The sequence below is a fragment of the Salmo trutta genome, chromosome 10 (genome assembly GCF_901001165.1).
Source record: "Salmo trutta chromosome 10, fSalTru1.1, whole genome shotgun sequence".
Lineage (NCBI taxonomy): Eukaryota > Metazoa > Chordata > Actinopteri > Salmoniformes > Salmonidae > Salmo > Salmo trutta.
The window spans coordinates 33269104-33288768 of record NC_042966.1 but is presented as its reverse complement, the minus strand read 5'-3'; the positions used below and the strand labels follow the sequence as shown (position 1 = coordinate 33288768).

Genomic DNA, 19665 nt, shown 5'->3' with positions numbered 1-19665 from the left:
TTCAAGTTTTCTGTATCCATTTGAAAATACTTACTCAGTCAGACGGCATATTCCTCAGACATAACAACACAGTGGTCTCTGTTGAAATCAAATTAGTTTGTATTACATGACTCAAACAAGGGTCAGTTGGATTGTCTGAAATTTCCCAAGATAATTATTTGTGCAAATATATGCATGCTCAAATATTCACCTTGAGAATCAGTACACCTCTGTTGTACACACGGAATGAAGTTTTCAAAATAAACTGATCTGGAGACATACCAATTGATACTGGATCTGTTCTGGGTAATATATGCAAAAATATGCAAGTGCAGCCTCAATAATCAAATTAGATATGAAATAAAAATGTCTGTGAAGTTCTGTTGTGGAGCTGAAATGATCTTACAACCAAGCAAAACCAACATGTTTATACACAGGGACTGATGAGTGTGGAGCTGTAATGCCTTGATGTTATCTTTCACAATCTACTCTTCGCATGCATCACTGCAGACTTGAGTCGGAGAGATGTCAGACTGTTTAGTATTAAGGCAAGAAGCAGCATCTCCTTTGAATACATAAATCAGTGTTCAAATCAAGTCTCAAGAACAGTAAACATTGTGTGTGTTGACATTTTAGGGTGTACTACTGCACGGCAAGCTTTCCTGAGCCCTGCCATGGAAAAACCACCAGAAAGAATGCAGATCAAGGCTGTCAATTTCGATTGTGGTCAAAACGATGGATCAAGTCCAAGATAATCATCAGGTTATTCATACATGATCCTATTGTTGGAGTTGAGGTGAAAACAAATATGTTGCAAGGGTGTTTACATTGCAATATGAGCATATCAGATGTGAGCTTTTCGCAATCCAATTCACCTCCTTCCCTCAGACTTTCTATTCACGCTCACTTCATATAAAGTCAATTGTAAACGTGTCTGCAAGGTTATTGCAATGTTGTGCTCATAAAGAAGGGACATTTGATTTTGTTCCAAAAAGAGCAAAACATGTTTACTCAAAGGCATCATCATTGCCTTGCTACAATGTCAATTTTTCACCACTGAAAATAGTAACAACAGGTGTATTGTTTTATAGGCATGTTTGCTGTGTGCATATCCATGGTGATACAGATGGTCGTCTACACAAGACGTAAGAAAATGTGAAATGTAAGAAATACAGGAGATAACTCAATGACGTGCTTGTACAGTATGTCTCAAATAACGGACAATCTAAATGAAGGCAACCTCTCATAAAATGCTCTGACTATTATACATTCTTTAAATACCAAATGCTAGTATATAAGGGGCCAACATTCACTAAACGTAAAACATTTAGAGGTTCAATACTCAGTAGAAAGAAGTTTTTGCTCAATAACTCTGACAGCTACCAGAATTAAAGTGTCTACTGTGGAGGGTGTTAGAGAACATAGTTCTCCTTTTCCATCACTGAGGTTGTACAGTTCAGCAGGTCTTTTATCATCCTCTATAGATGTGTGTATTCATGTGTCCAGGTCTAACAATAGCTGTGTAACATTATACAGCAGCAGTACACTTGGACCTACTGAAGCCCCAGTAATGTCCTGAGTGAGCTACTTGGACCACCCAGACCTTTGACTTTGTTCTCTAGGCCGGTGTTGATCCTCAGATAAGGCTGGTTTCAGGGGACCACGAGTCAGTGAGAATGAATAGCCTGGCTGGGAAGCAAAATGCTCTCTATACGTAAAGCCCTATTACATTTATCTTGGCTATAGTAGCGTTAACATACAGACATACTGTGGCACAGTTACTTTCATCTTTTTGTATTTGAATGCATTTAAGGTTGACTTTTCACTGAAACATTGTGCATCAGGCTAGCATTTGACAAAATATCGGGATATACTGTATGTAACGAATGTCATTGAGCCTCATTCAGAAAATTCAAAAGATGTTTTTTTTTTACCCCCCTTTTACTCCCCAATTTTTGTGGTTTCCAATTGGTAGTTACAGTCTTGTCTCATCGCTGCACCTCCCGTACGGCCTCAGGAGAGGCGAAGGTCGAGAGCCCTGCGTCCTCCGAAACACAACCCTGCCAAGCCGCACTGCTTCTTGACACAATGCTCGCTTAACCCGGAAGCCAGCCACACCAACGTGTTGGAGGAAACACCGTACGACTGGCGACCATGTCAGTGTGAATGCCCGCCACAGGAGTCACTAGAGAACTATGGGCAAGGACATCCCTGCTGGCCAAACCCTCTCCTAACCTGGATGACACTGGGCCAATTGTGCGCCACCCCATGGGTCTCCCGATCACGGCCGGCTGTGACAGAGCCTGGACTCGAACCAGAATATTCTGGACCACTGCGCCACTCGGGAGGCCAAAGATGTTTGTTCTTACCATTTTTGACCATGAGTAAATGTATTTTTGTATTCTGCATGGCTTAGTTGAAAAAGAGACATTGGTCTGAACATGACTCCCTGTCAAAATAAAGGTAAAAACAAACCAAAAAAGGTTTTCTACATCATACAGTAGGTATTTAATTGAAGGTGAAAACATACAGACAGTCAGTGACTACATTCCAAGGAGGTGTTGTCATCATACCTTTCCTTTGTCCCTCATGGAGCCTTTTCCGAGGATGGACATCTTTGCTCCTGTTTCTTCTTGTAATCTTTTCATGGAATTGCCCCGAGGACCCAACAGCTTCCCAACAAAATTAAACTGCAACAGAGGAGAGGAAAAGCAATGTTTCTAAAACAGCTTCCTTGACAGTTTTCAATTATATACCTATTATATACCGAAGTAAATGGAAATTAGGTTACATTCTGCAAGGGAAAAAAAGATTAGAGGAAAATATAGATTACAGTTGGCTAACAATCAACCTTTTTAAAAAGAACCTCTTGAGGATTAGCCCCTTTTTTCAATTTTCGCCTAAAATGACATACCCAAATCTAACTGCCTGTAGCTCAGGCCCTGATGCAAGGATATGCATATTCTTGGTACCATTTGAAAGGAAACACTTTGAAGTTTATGGAAATGTGAAAGGAATGTAGCAGAATATAACACAATAGATCTGGTAAAAGATAATACAAAGAAAAAACCAACTGTTCTTTTGTATTGTTTTTGTACCATCATGTTTGAAATGCAAGAGAAAGGCCATAATGTATTATTCCAGCCCAGGTGCAATTTAGATTTTGGCTACTAGATGGCATCAGTGTATGTGCAAATGTTTAGACTGATCCAATGAACCATTGCATTGCTGTCCAAATTTTGTATCAAGACTGCCCAAATGTGCCACATTTGTTTATTAATAACTTTTCATGTTCAAAATTGTGCACTCTCCTCAAACAATAGCATGGTATTCTTTCACTGTAATAGCTACTGTAAATTGGACAGTGCAGTTAGATTAACAAGAATTTAAGCTTCCTGCCAATATCAGATATGTCTATGTCCTGGGAAATGTTCTTGTTACTTACAACCTCATGCTAATCGCATTAGCCTATGTTAGCTCAACCGTCCTGTGGAAGGGACACCGATCCCGAAGAAGTTTTAACAATTGCTGAATAAAACAAAAAAACACATGGAAAAAACTGCAACAATTCAACAATGTTCAGCCATGTGTGCTGCACAATACCCATGTGAATGGGTCTTAATCTCATCTGAGGTAGAACGTAACAGCCTTTGTGTCCCAAATGCCCCCCAATTCCCTTTATAGTGCACTAGTTTTGACCAGGGTCCATAGGGTAGTGCACTATATATGAAATATGGGGAATATTTGAGACACAGACAGTTATCAGCTCCATCCCTTAGTTAAACCGCTGAGGCTTAGTCAGTCATGTCTTATTATTGCTCAGGGTCATCAATGTTGTACGGAGAGGAAATAAAAAAAGTGCACCAGCCAATAAAATTCCTGGGAATGATCCAGAGGTCAGAGCCAGGAAAGTGAGAAATAATGATTTTCTTCCCAGTGGGAAATCAAGGAATCACTATCCAGATGAGGAACTATCAAACGCCTGCCTTCAGGCACAGGCTAACAGAACTCATCTCACAGACTGTAGACTTGCTGTTGGACAAAAAACTAGCCCTCGGGATATTACTGTTACTGTCTTTTTTCTTTGTCACTGTTGGAGATTGGCAGTGACCACAATGGTGACCCTCAACATCATAATAGAAGTAATTTAGTTGAGTCATTTGCTAATGGAAAAGTAATTATTCTCGGACTATTCATTCAATAAAACCACAATCAGAACACCAATTTGAAACACCCCATGGGTTATTAAGTCATTTAGATTTACAACTGCCATCCCCAAAAATCCTGTTGAGGTCTCTCCCGTTGTTCTCATTTCTCGACCACTCCGCCAACATTTTCAAATGAATGACTTGACCTTCAAATGTTTGTTGTGACCAGCTGATAACTCAACCTCCTCCAGAGCTGAACAGTTGGTCAACTACACATCTAGACATCTCCTGCCCTGGCCTCACAAATTACTATAACCTATTCATAACACTACAGGATGTCCCCCCTCCCCCTCCACTGAGGCTCTATAGCCTATTCAGCCACCAGGAGCCATGGTCAGCTGTTTTCTGTATTGCAGGGGCAACTGACGGATACCGAAGTGGCACATGACTGCGTACTCAGCTTATCTTATCTCTGACATCATGAAGGACCGCATGAAAAGCAAAAGGATACGGTTCGGAAGACTCCAACATACATCGCCAACAGAGCACCACTCTACCTCCATCCATCTCTTCTTTCTAAGGTGATTGAGTTGAGCACCCTGGTGGGTATTCTGTCTTCTCTGTGGCTGCTTTGACTGGAATATCCTACAGCTGGCTGGGAGCCCTGGAGCAGATGGTCGCCACGGCTACAGTGAGAAGTAGCTCGCTGGGCGGCAGCAGAACAGTGGCCTGTTCTCATTACGCTAATGAATGTCTGGAGCCACTCTTAGGCTCCGTGGTGGGCAATTTCGGCTTTAGAAGGGGGCATGGTTCAGTGTTAAATGAGGTTTGAAATGATGCAAGCCACCCCCTGCAGCCCCAACACCGATAAGGCTGAGGATGTTTGAAACTGGGTGTGTTGCTAAAGCAGCAAATTTGTATGGGGATTTTTATTTTTTTACTTGTGGAAATTACGCAGGCACAAATGAAAAAAAATTATGGGAAGATTGTGTTTATATCAAGAGTATGACTATGATTTTCTGCACATAGGATGTGACGTTTGTTGATGCAGGTTAACAAAAACAAGTATTATGTCCACTTTCTAGTACTGACTCGTTACAAATCCTGTGTTCAAATCCTGTGTTCAAATCCTGTGTTCAAATCCTGTCTTCAAATCCTATGTTCAAATCCTGTCTTCAAATCCTGTCTTCAAATCCTGTCTTCAAATTCTGTGTTCAAAATGATAAATACCAAGTACTAGGGACACAGCAGTTGGACTGAGCTCCTTTAAAGAGGAGCTGAACCAAAAAATAACTTTAATCTGGTTGAAAATGGCCTATGTGGCATCGATTTTAGTCAGAAACATTGATTCTAGTGCCAGAATTTACTACAAAGTGTATATAGAATAATTTGGGGCATAAAGTCAGTATCTTCCAAAACAGAGATTTGCGAGAATTAGGGAAAACTATGACGTTCCCAAATCATTGGATATTTGAGGGTTGGGTTTTGATTTCAATCATGCTCAGTCATGCCCACTTGCCCACTAGCACAGGATGGTAACGCCTAGGGGGAATGGTCATGCACGGAGAAACAGCTGCGCTGAGTGCGCTCTATCCAATAGTAGCAGCAGAATCAACCTACAGACAGACCTGCCAGAATCAACCTACAGACAGACCTGCCACAATCAACCTACAGACAGACCTGCCACAATCAACCTACAGACAGACCTGCCAGAATCAACCTACAGACAGACCTGCCACAATCAACCTACAGACAGACATGAGACAACATACAGATGTAGAATCTTAATTTGAGACGGTTTGCTACAGCAAGATAATAATCTTGCAGCAACAGGACATTAATTATTATGTGGATTATAATTGTAGGTGGACATTTTTGTAGGGGTTTTGTAAGGGAAAATCAAATCAAATCAATTTCAGACTTAGTTTTTATTAAAGGCTTGGTGGCCATTCGTCACAAATTATGGTGGTCTTTTTGGGATATTTCAACTAGAGACAACAGGTTTAGACTTCACAGTTAAATGTTTATTTAACTAGGCAAGTCAGTTAAGAACAAATTCTTATTTTCAATGACGGCCTAGGAACAGTGGGTTAATTTCCTTGTTCAGGGGCAGAACAACAGATTTTTACCTTGTCAGCTCAGGGATTTGATATTGCACTCTTTTGGTTACTAGTCCAACGCTCTAACCACTATGCTACTTGCCACCCCAGGTAGCATAGTGGTTAGATGCTTATTTACGAGCCCATTTCCAACAATGCAGGGTTAAAAAAGTAAGACAAATATTTGCTAAATAAAAAGGAAATTGTAACACAATCAAAACAATAAAGAGGCTATATACAAGGAGTACCGGAACCGAGTCAATGTGCAGGAGGTAGTTGAGGTAGTTGAGGTCGTTGAGGTAATAGAGTATGTACATGTGGGTAGGGGTAATGTTGACTAGGCAATCAGGATGTGTTGCATCTACACTCTCTGAAAAAAGGGTTCCAAAGGGGTTCCTCGGCTGTCCCCATAGGATAGCCCTTTTTAGTCCCCGGTAGAACCTTTTTTGGTTCCAAGTGGAACCCTCTGTGGTAAGGGTTCCATATGGAACGCAAAAAAGTTCTACAAGGAACAAAAAAGGGTTCTCAAAGGGTTCTCCTATAGGGACATCCAAAGAACCCTTTTAGGTTCTAGATAGCCTTTATTTCTAAGAGTGTACAGCTCAGGTCAGTCATGCTCCTGTGAATCTGAGTACCTGTGGATGTGTGAGTAAATTACTTTTTACACATGACAGAGAACTTGCTCCGAGGGCATATGTTTTTTTTAAGTGGGTGACATTTTTGTTCTTCTAAATGTTTTTACAGATGGTACGCTGCAAACCAGTTTGACCACTCAACTCGAATCAGGCCGATTTTCTTTCAAATCTATTAGAATCCATTTACTAAAAAAAAATTTAAACCACAGACTGAAGAGGAAGCGAAACATCCCAGTCCCTCATTTTTTCTGGTTCATATACAGTCAATGAACCAAGCAAACCAGACCCAGCTGCTATCACATTGGTGCCTATTCGAGAACCCCCCTCATCTTCATCTTCATTCATCCAAAATGTTTTGATTGACAATCCTATGTCTCCTTGCTAATACACCACTTACATTTAGTTTTGTAATTTAACCAGTATAATGTCTGCATGCTCTTCATCTAACACAAATGTGAATATTTCAAGTGTCATGTCGCAAGTTTAAAATTGCCCATAGATCCTGGATTGAGATGTATGCTCTCACATCAACAGATGTTCTTTGTGAGAAGTCACTGATGTGGCCTTTAAACACACTTGAAATATGAAGAAAAGAATCACAGTGACATAACCGAGACAATCACTACTAGCTAGAGCACATCTCCTTAGAGACAAGCCCTGAGATTTCAATAAAACAAAAGGTGAAACGTCCTCAATAAACACTGTGGCAACCTTCCCACTGAATGTCACACTGAGCGGAAACGGCTGCAAATGACTATCTTGTCATGCAGCTCACAAAGGAAGTTTACATGGCTGTAATCTATTGAGCCTCTCGTACAGCACATTTGTCTTCCGACTTCAGCGCTTCACACTTGGACTAGTTGAAATGCGTTATTCTCTATCCTGCAGTCAAATGGCCTAGTGGTCTAATGGGTGGAATGGTATTAATGTTTTTCATAATTTCGTAATTAATAAAGGTTTTATTTTATTTTACGCAGAAATTTCAGTGTTTCTATGTCAAACAGTTTTGTTATATTTCACTCTTCTGTGATGCATTTACAGTGTAATTTAACAATGTGTGAGGTGTATATTTTTGTTTCAAAGTAGATTTGTTTAACACTACCAAGAATCACTCTGGTTTAGCCCACTGCAGTAAATTGCTGTCCTTGCCTTTAGTGCATTTGCTGCTCTCTGAATAGCTGTTCCATGTTGTTGTTCATTGCCCATGTTTACAGCTGGATTAATGCAAATTATGCTTTCTGTGTAGACTACAAATTGTTTAGAGCAGAAGACGCCTGTCAACAATTTCCCCCCCATTTTTTTACTTAACATGTGGCGGCATCTCGCCGGTGAATTGGTTGATGTTTAAAATGGCATTATCCTTTAGCAAAAGAGCTGTTTACCTCATATTACAACAATATAGTGGTTAATCTTACTGTATTGTTGAACAGTGAATTCACTGCAATGCTGATGGTAATGTTACGAAGAAGTCATTGATATTCCGAATCCTCTTTGCCTATTCAAGAGCAAAGGTTTGAACTAGGCCTCTTCTTAAAGCTGGAATTGTCCTCCAGCGATTTTTGAACTTTTACTGTTTGAAAAGCAATATCACAAGTATAAATACAGTAAAGTACACACACTAAAGGCCCCTCAAAAATATGTTTTGATCAAACTATAGTTTTTTAGACACAACTGCAAACTTAATCGAGTGGGGCATTCAAGGAGTTGGTCTGATGGGAATCTGTGATGTCACCAGCCTTCCCCTTTGCCTGAAGAACAATAGAGGAGCAATAGAGAACAAAATAGGAAAGGCCCACCCCCCCACTGCCATGTCATGACTTACTTGAACCACCTATTGAGATGTACGGCCTTCTCTGTAGCTCAGTTGGTAGAGCATGGTGTTTGCAACGCAGGGTTGTGGGTTCGATTCCCACGGGGGGCCATCACAGAAAAAAAATGTATGAAATGTATGCATTCACTACTGTAAGTCGCTCTGGATAAGAGCATCTGCTAAATGACTAAAATTAATGTAATGATGTACCTTTTGTTAAGTAAACCATGTGTTAAATGAGGTGAAAAGGAGACTGGAGTACTATTTTAATCCGTTTGCGATATTACAATAAGAAAATCATTACTGTAAACAACGAACACAGTTTTTTCCCCTCTGACATCATTGCATGCGCAATAGAAAGGCACAATATGTACTGCAATTTTTTTACCATGCTTTTGTGGCGCTCCTCAGCTCGGCAACAAAAACAATAATAACGGTGGGTGGGGCAGCCAGTGGCGCTGTTTCCCCCTACTGCAAATTCCATCTTTAAGAAACAACAATAAAAAATGGAAACCCTATGAAACACTTAACAGATCAAGGCAACATTAGAGTAACATTAGAGAGTACTGTCCTTGGAGGAGGCTCTTTTAAAGACAGCTAAAACTGTCATTACGCTCCTTAAAGACAGTTAAACCTGTCATTACGCTCCTTAAAGACAGTTAAACCTGTCATTACGCTCCTTAAAGACAGTTAAACCTGTCATTACGCTCCTTAATGACAGCTAAAACTGTCTTTACGCTTGGTTGAAGGATGTTTTTTTAAAGACAGTTAAAACTGTCATTACGCTCAGCTGAAGGATGTTTTTTAAAGACAGTTAAAACTGTCATTACGCTCCTTAAAGACAGCTAAAACTGTCTTTACGCTTGGTTGAAGGATGTTTTTTTAAAGACAGTTAAAACTGTCATTACGCTCAGCTGAAGGATGTTTTTTAAAGACAGCTAAAACTGTCATTACGCTCAGTTGGAGAGCAAAGAGGAGAGTCAGACTACAACACACTTAGGCTACAATACACATACACAACATAATTTCACACAGCATACCAGCAGACAATTGGAGGTGTAATCCTAATGTAGGATTACACCTCAAAAAAGGAGTTCCTCTTTGATGGATTTCAGGGGTGTGTTTGTGCACTGCACCCTAGCCCCCCACTCCAGTTTTGTGAGGCCAAATGAGATCTGCAGATGGTCTGAGACAGTCAGAAAGTCCCTGCTTGTTTAGCCAGCTGTGCTATTGGGTAAACCCAGTTCTGTTCTGATAGGGGGATTATAGCCTGAGGCGGAGGTCTGTCTCCCCGCCTGCACTTTAATGGCTGAGGGATGACTGGGCGTCAGTGGACAGCGGCATTAGTTCCACAGAGCTTAGACACTGGCAGAGAGAGAGAGAGAGAGAGAGAGAGAGAGAGAGAGAGAGAGAGAGAGAGAGAGAGAGAGAGAGAGAGAGAGAGAGAGAGGAGAGAGAGAGAGAGAGAGAGAGAGAGAGAGAGAGAGAGAGAGAGAGAGAGAGAGAGAGAGAGAGAGAGAGAGAGAGAGAGAGAGAGAGAGAGAGAGAGAGAGAGAGAGAGAGAGAGAGAGAGAGAGACTTTGCACATTGTTACAAGACCGTACATAGCCATAATATGACATTTGAAATGTCTCTATTCCTTAAAAACCTTTGTGAGTGTAATGTTTACTGTTCATTTTTAATTGTTTATTCCGTTTTGATTTATTATCTATTTCACTTGCATTGGCAATGTAAACATATGTTTCCGATGCCAACAAAGCCCTTTGAATTGAGAGAGAGAGAGAGAGAGAGAGAGAGAGAGAGAGAGAGAGAGAGAGAGAGAGAGAGAGAGAGAGAGAGAGAGAAGCACTCTGCTAAGTGGAGGCCAGGAAGAGATAGCTGAGACTACAAGGCTAATGAGCCTCCAGGAAGAAATGTCTTGGGTTTGGGGAATGGATGAAATGTACTGTATTTGTTTGGAGAAATGTTACTGACAGCGTAATGCTATTGTAAGGGTTCTGGCAATACTATATTTGAAATCTATACTTGGAATTAATTTTGAAAGGAAAGTTGAAGGCTACATTCTATCAACAGAACTAAAAAAAGCCAAATGGAAATGCCTCAAATAATGCTTAGTGCAAGTAATAATCATGAAAATCAATGAGATTCAATGACTTTTCATCCTGAACTTGGAAAAAATATGGTAAAAACTAAACAATCATGGGGATTATGTGTGTGTGTTTGTGTGGTTTAACATTCAGGGGATGCTGCGTTTTCACACATTGTTCCCCAATGAAACAGGGATGTAAAGACACAGCCACAGCAGGAACAAGTTTGTGATGAATCTGTTGCATTAACATACAGGGAGCCAGCAGCACAGACATACACATGGAGCCTTGGTACAGGGGGCCAGCAGCACAGATATAGTCGTGGAGCCCTGGCACAGGGGGCCAGCAGCACAGATATAGTCGTGGAGCCCTGGCACAGGGGGCCAGCAGCACAGATATAGACATGAACCTTGGTACAGGGAGCCAGCAGCACAGATATAGACATGAGCCTTGGTACAGGGAGCCAGCAGCACAGATATAGACACCCTTGGTACAGGCGGCCAGCAGCACAGATATAGTCGTGGAGCCCTGGCACAGGGGGCCAGCAGCACAGATATAGACATGAACCTTGGTACAGGGAGCCAGCAGCACAGATATAGACATGAGCCTTGGTACAGGGAGCCAGCAGCACAGATATAGACACCCTTGGTACAGGCGGCCAGCAGCACAGATATAGTTGTGGAGCCCTGTCACAGTGGGCCAGCAGCACAGATATAGACACCCTTGGTACAGGGGGCCAGCAGCACAGATATAGTCGTGGAGCCCTGGCACAGGGGGCCAGCAGCACAGATATTGTGTAAACAAACAGGACATTAGGACTGCTTCCTGTGAAGGAGAATAGCTGACAGGTTATTAAAGCCATTATCCCTACAGATGAGACTCAACAACCCCACAGTGAATGCTGCTGCCTCCCGGTCTGACTGGACTAAATTAATCTGGACCGTGAAACAGAGTCAAGCGTGACAGTCTTACGCTCTCTAAGATCAGCAGTCAGTCACACAGTTTTCTGAAGGAGAAATAAAAAACACGATGATGAAATGTGTGTCTATAACTTGCTCTATCTCAACATTTGCGTATATTTACTAGTTCTTTGTAGGGTTGCAAAGGAGGGTATATTACTGGAAACCTTCAAAGTTTACCAGTAAACTACCAAAATTTTGGTATCTTTCAAGGATTTTATGTAATCTATCACAAGACATCTAGTGGCCCTTTTGGGTACTTCAGATTATCACAGGTCTCTGTAATGATCTCTGGCCCACTGTATGGCCTTATCACATGTAAAATATAAGAAATAATAGAATAAGATACATTTTATTAAAAATAAAATTGAATGACAAAGCTCTAAAACATTATCCTAAACACAAACCATCAACTTACTGAATACCATTGCTGTTAAATATGAGGGTTTCCAACTCACACCCTCAAACATGTAGATCCCCTGAACGCAGCTCACTTTCCAGCCCACTTTCCAGCTCACACCACTGTTGCCCTTTTGGACCCCCTGGGTATGACCTTCTCCCTGCCCCTGGACCCAGCTACCTGCCTCCACCTGTGGTCCTTCGCAATAAACACCTTCTGCGCCCTGCGCTTGAAACCAGCTCTCTGTCTCCCCTCGTGTTCATTACACTTTCAGCATGAAATATCCTTTTATATATTTTTTTACAAACTTGTATTTATTTTACTATGTCAATATGTACTGGCTGTCAATATTTTGTGGTCAAACTGGTGGCAGCTTTTTTCATGAATTAGGCTATTTTCTCTTGACCCATATGGTCTATCTACTATACACCATTGAACAATATGGACACAGATATAATAAATTAACACTATATATGAATAAAAAAATAAGTTATTCAAGTATAAATGACCAAAGTTACAATGGATTGCCATAGATTTTATTTGAAAAACTTTGGTAAATTACCAGTAGCTTTGCAGCCCTAGTTCTTTGACAAGCTGTTAGTATCCAGAAAGAACTGCCTGGCTCTTACTAATGATTCATCCTATGCAGTGTCAAAAGATTACACTCTGCAGTGCAACCCTTCTCCTTAGATCAGAATGTTTGGGGGCGTACAAGTTTTCTGCCGGAGGCAGATGTTCAACTGAGCTAACTACAAGCTAGGAGGAAGAAGCAAACACTCAAGACCTCTGCTTTGCTCTCAGAGGAAAACAATTTATGCCTGAAGCCTCTCTGCAGCAAGCAAAAACATAGTATCATTACTTTTGTATACTCTCTCATAAACAGCTTTGTGTACAACAAAGTAACCAACAGGTCTGTCTCAGCAGGTTTCCGAAGCAAAACCAAAGATACCATCTTACATCCACTTAACTTTTCCTACAATGTGTTGTAAGGTCCTGTTCAGGGCCTTATCTATGTTTAACACCTTTCAACAAGGTCGGTCCTCCTTTGGGACAATGGATTTCTTTGGCAATACAATGGGATTATTCTATGTGCAAAGCGCAGATACACCGCTATGTAAAGGTCACAAGAACTGAAGACTGATAAGCCTGAATGGGTGAGGCTCACAGGACCAAATGTCATTGCATGTGTACCTGGAGGGAGACTTCTCCTTTGGAAAAAACCTCAAAGGCTCTTTAAGCCAAACAAATGACTCGGAATACTTTAAGGGCAAGAAGCTGGGGTTTTGCTTATCAGGGCACACAGGTAATGCAATTTTGAGATAATATATATGTTACAGTTTTACCACATTTGTTTATATTGCAGGTTTATGTATTTTAAAGCTAGAATCCTTAATTGAAAAAAATGCCAAAGCGGTCACCCTGCTTCTGTTTTGGTATAAGGCTGAGGGATAGGCCTGGAGAAATGTAAACACTCTTAAATACATAGACAGGGATATGGATGCATGGACTAACCATCCATGATATCAAATGTATAGTTTTTTATTTTTATTTATTTATTTATTTCACCTTTATTTAACCAGGTAGGCAAGTTGAGAACAAGTTCTCATTTACAATTGCGACCTCGCCAAGATAAAGCAAAGCAGTTCGACAACATACAATAACACAGAGTTACACATGGAGTAAAACAAATATACAGTCAATAATACAGTAAAAAAATAAGTCTATGTACAATGTGAGCAAATGAGGTGAAATAAGGGAGGTAAAGGCATAAAAGGTCCACGGTGGCAAAGTAAATACAATATAGCAAGTAAAACACTGGAAAGGTAGATTTGTAGTAGAAGAAAGTGCAAAGTAGAAATAGAGATAATGGGGTGCAAAGGAGCAAAATAAAATAAATAAATACAGTAGGGGAAGAGGTAGTTGTTTGGGCTAAATTATAGATGGGCTATATACAGGTGCAGTGATCTGTGAGCTGCTCTGACAGCTGGTGCTTAAAGCTAGTGAGGGAGATAAGTGTTTCCAGTTTCAGAGATTTTTGTAATTCGTTCCAGTCATTGGCATCAGAGAACTGGAAAGAGAGACGGACAAAGGAGGAATTGGCTTTGGGGGTGACCAGAGAGATATACCTGCTGGAGCGCGTGCTACAGGTGGGTGCTGCTATGGTGACCAGTGAGCGGAGATAAAGGGGGACTTTACCTAGCAGGGTCTTGTAGATGACCTGGAGCCAGTGGGTTTGGCGACGACCATGAAGCGAAGGCCAGCCAACGAGAGCGCACAGGTCGCAGTGGTGGGCAGCACATGGGGCTTTGGTGACAAAATGGATGGCACTGTGATAGACTGCATCCAGTTTGTTGAGTAGGGTATTGGAGGCTATTCTGCAAATGACATCGCCAAAGTCGAGGATCGGTAGGATGGTCAGTTTTACGAGGGCATGTTTGGCAGCATGAGCGAAGGATGCTTTGCTGCAAAATAGGAAGCCAACTCTTGATTTAACTCTGGATTGGAGATGTTTGATGTGAGTCTGGAAGGAGAGCCCACAGTCCAACCAGACACCTTGGTATTTGTAGTTGTCCACACACTCCAAGTCAGAACCGTCCAGAGCAGCGATGCAGGACAGGCGGGCAGGTGCAGGCAGCAATCAATTGAAGAGCATGCATTTAGTTTTACTTGTATTTAGGAGCAGTTGGAGGCCATGGAAGGAGAGTTGTATGGCTTTGAAGCTCGTCTGGAGGGTTGTTAACACAGTGTCCAAAGAAGGGCCAGAAGCACACAGAATGGTGTCGTCTGCGTAGAGATGGATCAGAGACTCACCAGCAGCAAGAGCAACATCATTGATGTATACAGAGAAAAGAGTTGGCCCAAGAATTGAACCCTGTGGCACCCCCACAGAGACTGCCAGAGGTCCGGACAGCAGGCCCTCCGATTTGACACACTGAACTCCATCAGAGAAGTAGTTGGTGAACTTGGCGATGCAATCATTAGAGAAACCAAGGCTATTGAACCTGCCGATGAGGATGTGGTGATTGACAGAGTCGAAAGCCTTGGCCAGGTTAATGAAAACGGCAGCACAGTATTGTTTCTTATCGATGGCGGTTACGATATCGTTTAGGACATTGAGCGTGGCTGAGGTGCACCCATGACCAGCTCTGAAACCAGATTGCATAGCGGAGAAGGTGCGGTGGGATTCAAAATGGTCGGTAATCTGTTTGTTGACTTGGTTTTTGAAGACCTTAGAAAGGCAGGGTAGGATGAATATAGGTCTATAGCAATTAGGGTCAAGAGTGTCCCCTCCTATGAAGAGGGGGATGACAGCAGCTGCTTTCCAATCTATGGGAATCTCAGATGACACGAAAGAGAGGTTGAACAGGCTAGTAATAGGGGTTGCAATAATTTCGGCAGATAATTTTAGAAAGAAAGGGTCCAGATTGTCTAGCCCGGCTGACTTGTAGGGGGTCCAGATTTTGCAGCTCTTTCAGAACATCAGCTGAATGGATTTGGGAGAACGAGAAATGGGGAAGGCTTGTGCGAGTAGCTGTGGGGGGTGCAGTGCTGTTGACTGCAGTAGGGGTAGCCAGGTGGAAAGCATGGCCAGCCGAGTTTTAACCAGGTTTTGAGGATATACAGTGTTTACATTTAAATTGTTTACAAACATTGGAGTAAAACAAGTTTACATTTTGAGTTCTCATGGGGTACAACCATTGAACTAAGCAGTGAAGCAGTTGTACTGTAGTCTTCAAGAATCATAATTAATTTATGTCCAAAAATGGATGTAGCCACTTTAAAGGCAATTTAAAAGCCAAAAACACATGACTGGGAAAACTTCAAGGGCAAGAAGATAGGGTTTTTGTTTATCATGTGTCATGGCTGTCCATGAGAATTCAATTAGGTCAGATCAGGTTTGGAATGAATAACTTCAATCAGGGGGAGAACTAGGGGGGATTAACAACTCACGTCTTGTTGTAAATCAAGGGGAGAAGATGCAGGTCTCTCTCTCCAAATTCACCAAAGGAATGTGCTTTATCTCAACAGACCTTTTTCCTGCTGAAACTCTAACACGTTTAAAAGCAACTACTGGAACAATATTTATAACCTAAAATATGGGGAATGGTCAGAGGCCATCTATTGAACATTAGTGCCATTTTGTTTGTTATTTTGTGATGTCATTAACAATGTTATAAAGGAAATACTGTAACTTGGAAAGTATACCCACTACATGTACAAAGTTTCTATACTCTGCATGGTGCATGTAACATGAAAAATTATGAAAGTGTTTTTGTTAAGAGATGGATGTGATTTGAGAAACTATAAGAGATAATTGTTTTACATTACGTTGTACAACTGAGTGAGGTCAGAGAGCGTGTCCGTCCCTTTCCTGCAAACTGTATAAATGATGGGTAAGAAACTAAAATAGCAGACCAGAGAGACATCAAGCTGCAGCTGCATGTTTAAGGTGGTCTGAACTTTGAATCTCAACACGAGGGAGAGAAGTTTATCTCACCTACCGGACAATCACTAGTACGGCTGATTAGCCGTACTAGTGATTAAAGTATCTTCGGAAGCGAATTTAAGTAGGACTATCCTACTCTGCTCAAGTCATTGCATTATGCTACTCTCATCACCCCACTGGGAACCATCGACCTGGCTGGCTAGCCTATCTTCAAAGAAGCATATTCAGGAGCGAAAGGAAAGAAAATAAACTCTGTAGTTCTGTTCAGGACTACACAACAAGTCACCAGATAGCGGACAACTACAAAGAAGGACAACAGTATGAAAACTGTCAGAACCATTTTGGACAATCAGAGCCTTACAAGCATGCTGTGAAAAGGCCCAACTCCCTTTCCAAGGCGGCCGTGTCCACCTAGAGAGATCTGGTGAACCAAGACATTTCACGTAAATACATTCTTGATTTCTTACTCAAAGTGGGCGGTGGTTCGTGTGCAAAGTATATGATTACTGTAAGTGAGAGAAGTTTCTAAATGTACCAATGTTAAGTGTCTCTGTCCCTCTCTGCCCCCCCTCTCCATCTCTTTTGTAACAAATGTTGTGTCATTCTGCTAGGGACCTGTTTTTAATGTACTAAGTATGTATGTTTATCCTGTGTTACCATTAATTAGCTAGTACATAAATAATTCAACCAATTTGTCTAGTATTGAATCATAAGTAAGGCTCTGGTTTTTTTAACATGCAAGGAGGTTACAACTGTTCAGAATGATGATATGATACAATGTTATGATTAATAAGTTGACTGTTTATAGATGTGATAGGTAAAGACCTTTTAGAGTTTAATTTGGGAGATGGTAACTCTTTAAAAAAACATTCTCGTGGTGCCCCAGATCCTGATGAGTTAATTGTTACATGATTACTTTAATCGGGTAACAATTAAACATAGTTAGTTGATTAGATAAATAACAGTCATCAGAATAATGTTAAAGTCAAGTCATGACACATGGCAAACAGTTAATGCAATTTTGAGATAATACACGTTACATTTTTATCACTACTACCACAGTTTGTTAATATTGCAGGTTTTACAGCTTTTAATCTGCAGTATAATTATATTTCTCTACGCTGGAATGTTTCTAATCAGGAATATGCACTTTTAAGCCAATTATAAACCAGCCGATCAGACATGGAGAAGTATATGCAACGTGTATGACAATGAGGCTAACCGTGTTAACGTCCTAACTGAGTAACATACGCAATGGAGTTTAAACAGTGCAGGTATGGTGTCATTGTATAGGTAGCAGTGTGGTTAGTGTGGACACAGTCTGCAACATTGTGTATGTTGAGACTTTCGTTACTGTTTTGGCTGCTTTAATTGCAGTTATCCAGGCGTGATGAGATTAATGCATGAACTAATTCACATGGATGAATCTTGAATCTGTAGGTGAATAGCGGGATCTTGCTGTGATCAAACTGCATACAGGATGACAGTAAAACTCCACAGGTTTATTTAAGCAATAAGGCCAGGCGGGGTGTGGTATATGGCCAATATACATTGGCCATATACCACAAACCCCCGAGGTGCCTTGTTGCTATTATAAAGTGGTTACCAGTAAAGTAGAACAGTAAAAATACATGTTTTGTCATTCCCGTGGTATACAGTCTGATATACCACGACTTTCAGACAATCAGCATTCAGGTCTCGAACCACCCAGTTTATATTACAATTTTGAATCAAAGAGGAAATAGAAATATGTGTTGCTTGTCAGTTGTTTTACTGCATTTATCTACATTTGTCTAATACATTATTTCATCCATATTATGTCATACTAGGTTTGACATACAAGGTTTGTGTGCTCTTCCAAACCAAAACCCTGTCTGCAGAAAACAATAAAGAATCAACCATTTCGTGGAGAGCAAAGCCCCTGAAAATCTTTTCCAAGCCTAGGGGGTATTTGATGTGAATCAATTAAATCTCATTAAGACAGCGAAGGGAAATAAAAACAAACTAAATTCAAGCAATGGTAGAAATAAATAATCAGCATTCAAAATGTCAATTAAGCCCAGTGAGCTGTTGATTATCATGGCAAAGGTATGTGGTGTAGACAGAGCCCCGAGCATCTGTACGTGGTGACTGTTTGTTGCATTGCAGCATTAAAGCCTAAGCTTCATCCTCCCATCTGGGCTGGAGAGAAAAGACAAATAAAAAGCACTTCACAAATGGGACGGATTGCCTCTTGGGGACCTGTAAAAAGACTGCACATGTCATGAGAAAGTTAGAGCGGCTTTATTAGTGGAAGGTGCAGCATCAGCAAAGAAGTCAAACAAGCCTGTTATGCCTGACGCAGCTTGTAAAATGGGTGTATTTTTTCATCATCTTCAGGGAGTGCTGTCCATATGCTTATAGATTTCAGTGAATCAATCAGGGGTAGCTAACGCGGTAATTCATTTCTCTCAAAGACCCAGACTGACATCACTCGTAGAACAGAAAAGTGCTTCATTTGACGATTTTGGTCCGTTCACGCGCTGAAGATTGACCGTCAGACACTGACATTATAATTGTTTCTCGCTGTTGTGCAGGAAGGTTGGGGAAAGAAATAACATACTACGTTAGCTACAAAAGCTTTTGGTTGATCACGCTGTGTATCTGACAGCTTGGCCAATCATGTGGAAGGCCTCTGAAAACAATTGGTTTGATGGTGATGCAATAAAGGTCAATACAACACAAGCTAAATCTCTCTTTCCACAGCTATTGATTGTTTTCAAAACATTCACAGTAATCTGAGAAGTGATGAGATATGAACAATCTCAACTTCTGCAGTACAGCAATTGTTGTTATATAACTTTTCCGCAGTACAGTAATTGTTGCTAGACAACTCTTCTGCAGTACAGTCATTGTTGTTAGACAACTCTTCTGCAGTACAGTCATTGTTGCTAGACAACTCTTCTGCAGTACGGTCATTGTTGCTAGACAACTCTTCTGCAGTACAGTCATTGTTGCTAGACATCTCTTCTGCAGTACAGTCATTGTTGCTAGACAACTCTTCTGCAGTACAGTCATTGTTGCTAGACAACTCTTCTGCAGTACAGTCATTGTTGCTAGAC

General features: G+C 41.1%; 1 protein-coding gene across 9 annotated transcripts in view; it reads right to left on the bottom strand.

Annotated features, from left to right (window-relative positions):
• Positions 1-19665, bottom strand: part of LOC115201586 (KH domain-containing, RNA-binding, signal transduction-associated protein 2) — a 126755-nt gene that overhangs the window by 66117 nt on the left and 40973 nt on the right. For all 9 annotated transcript variants that reach the window (XR_003879767.1, XR_003879770.1, XR_003879769.1 and 6 more), the window contains exon 3: positions 2553-2669. Coding sequence is in view for 2 of the 9 variants with exons in the window: in XM_029765348.1 (XP_029621208.1) it covers positions 2553-2669 (117 nt within the window). In the remaining 7 variants the exon portion in view is untranslated. The remainder of the gene's footprint in view (positions 1-2552; positions 2670-19665) is intronic.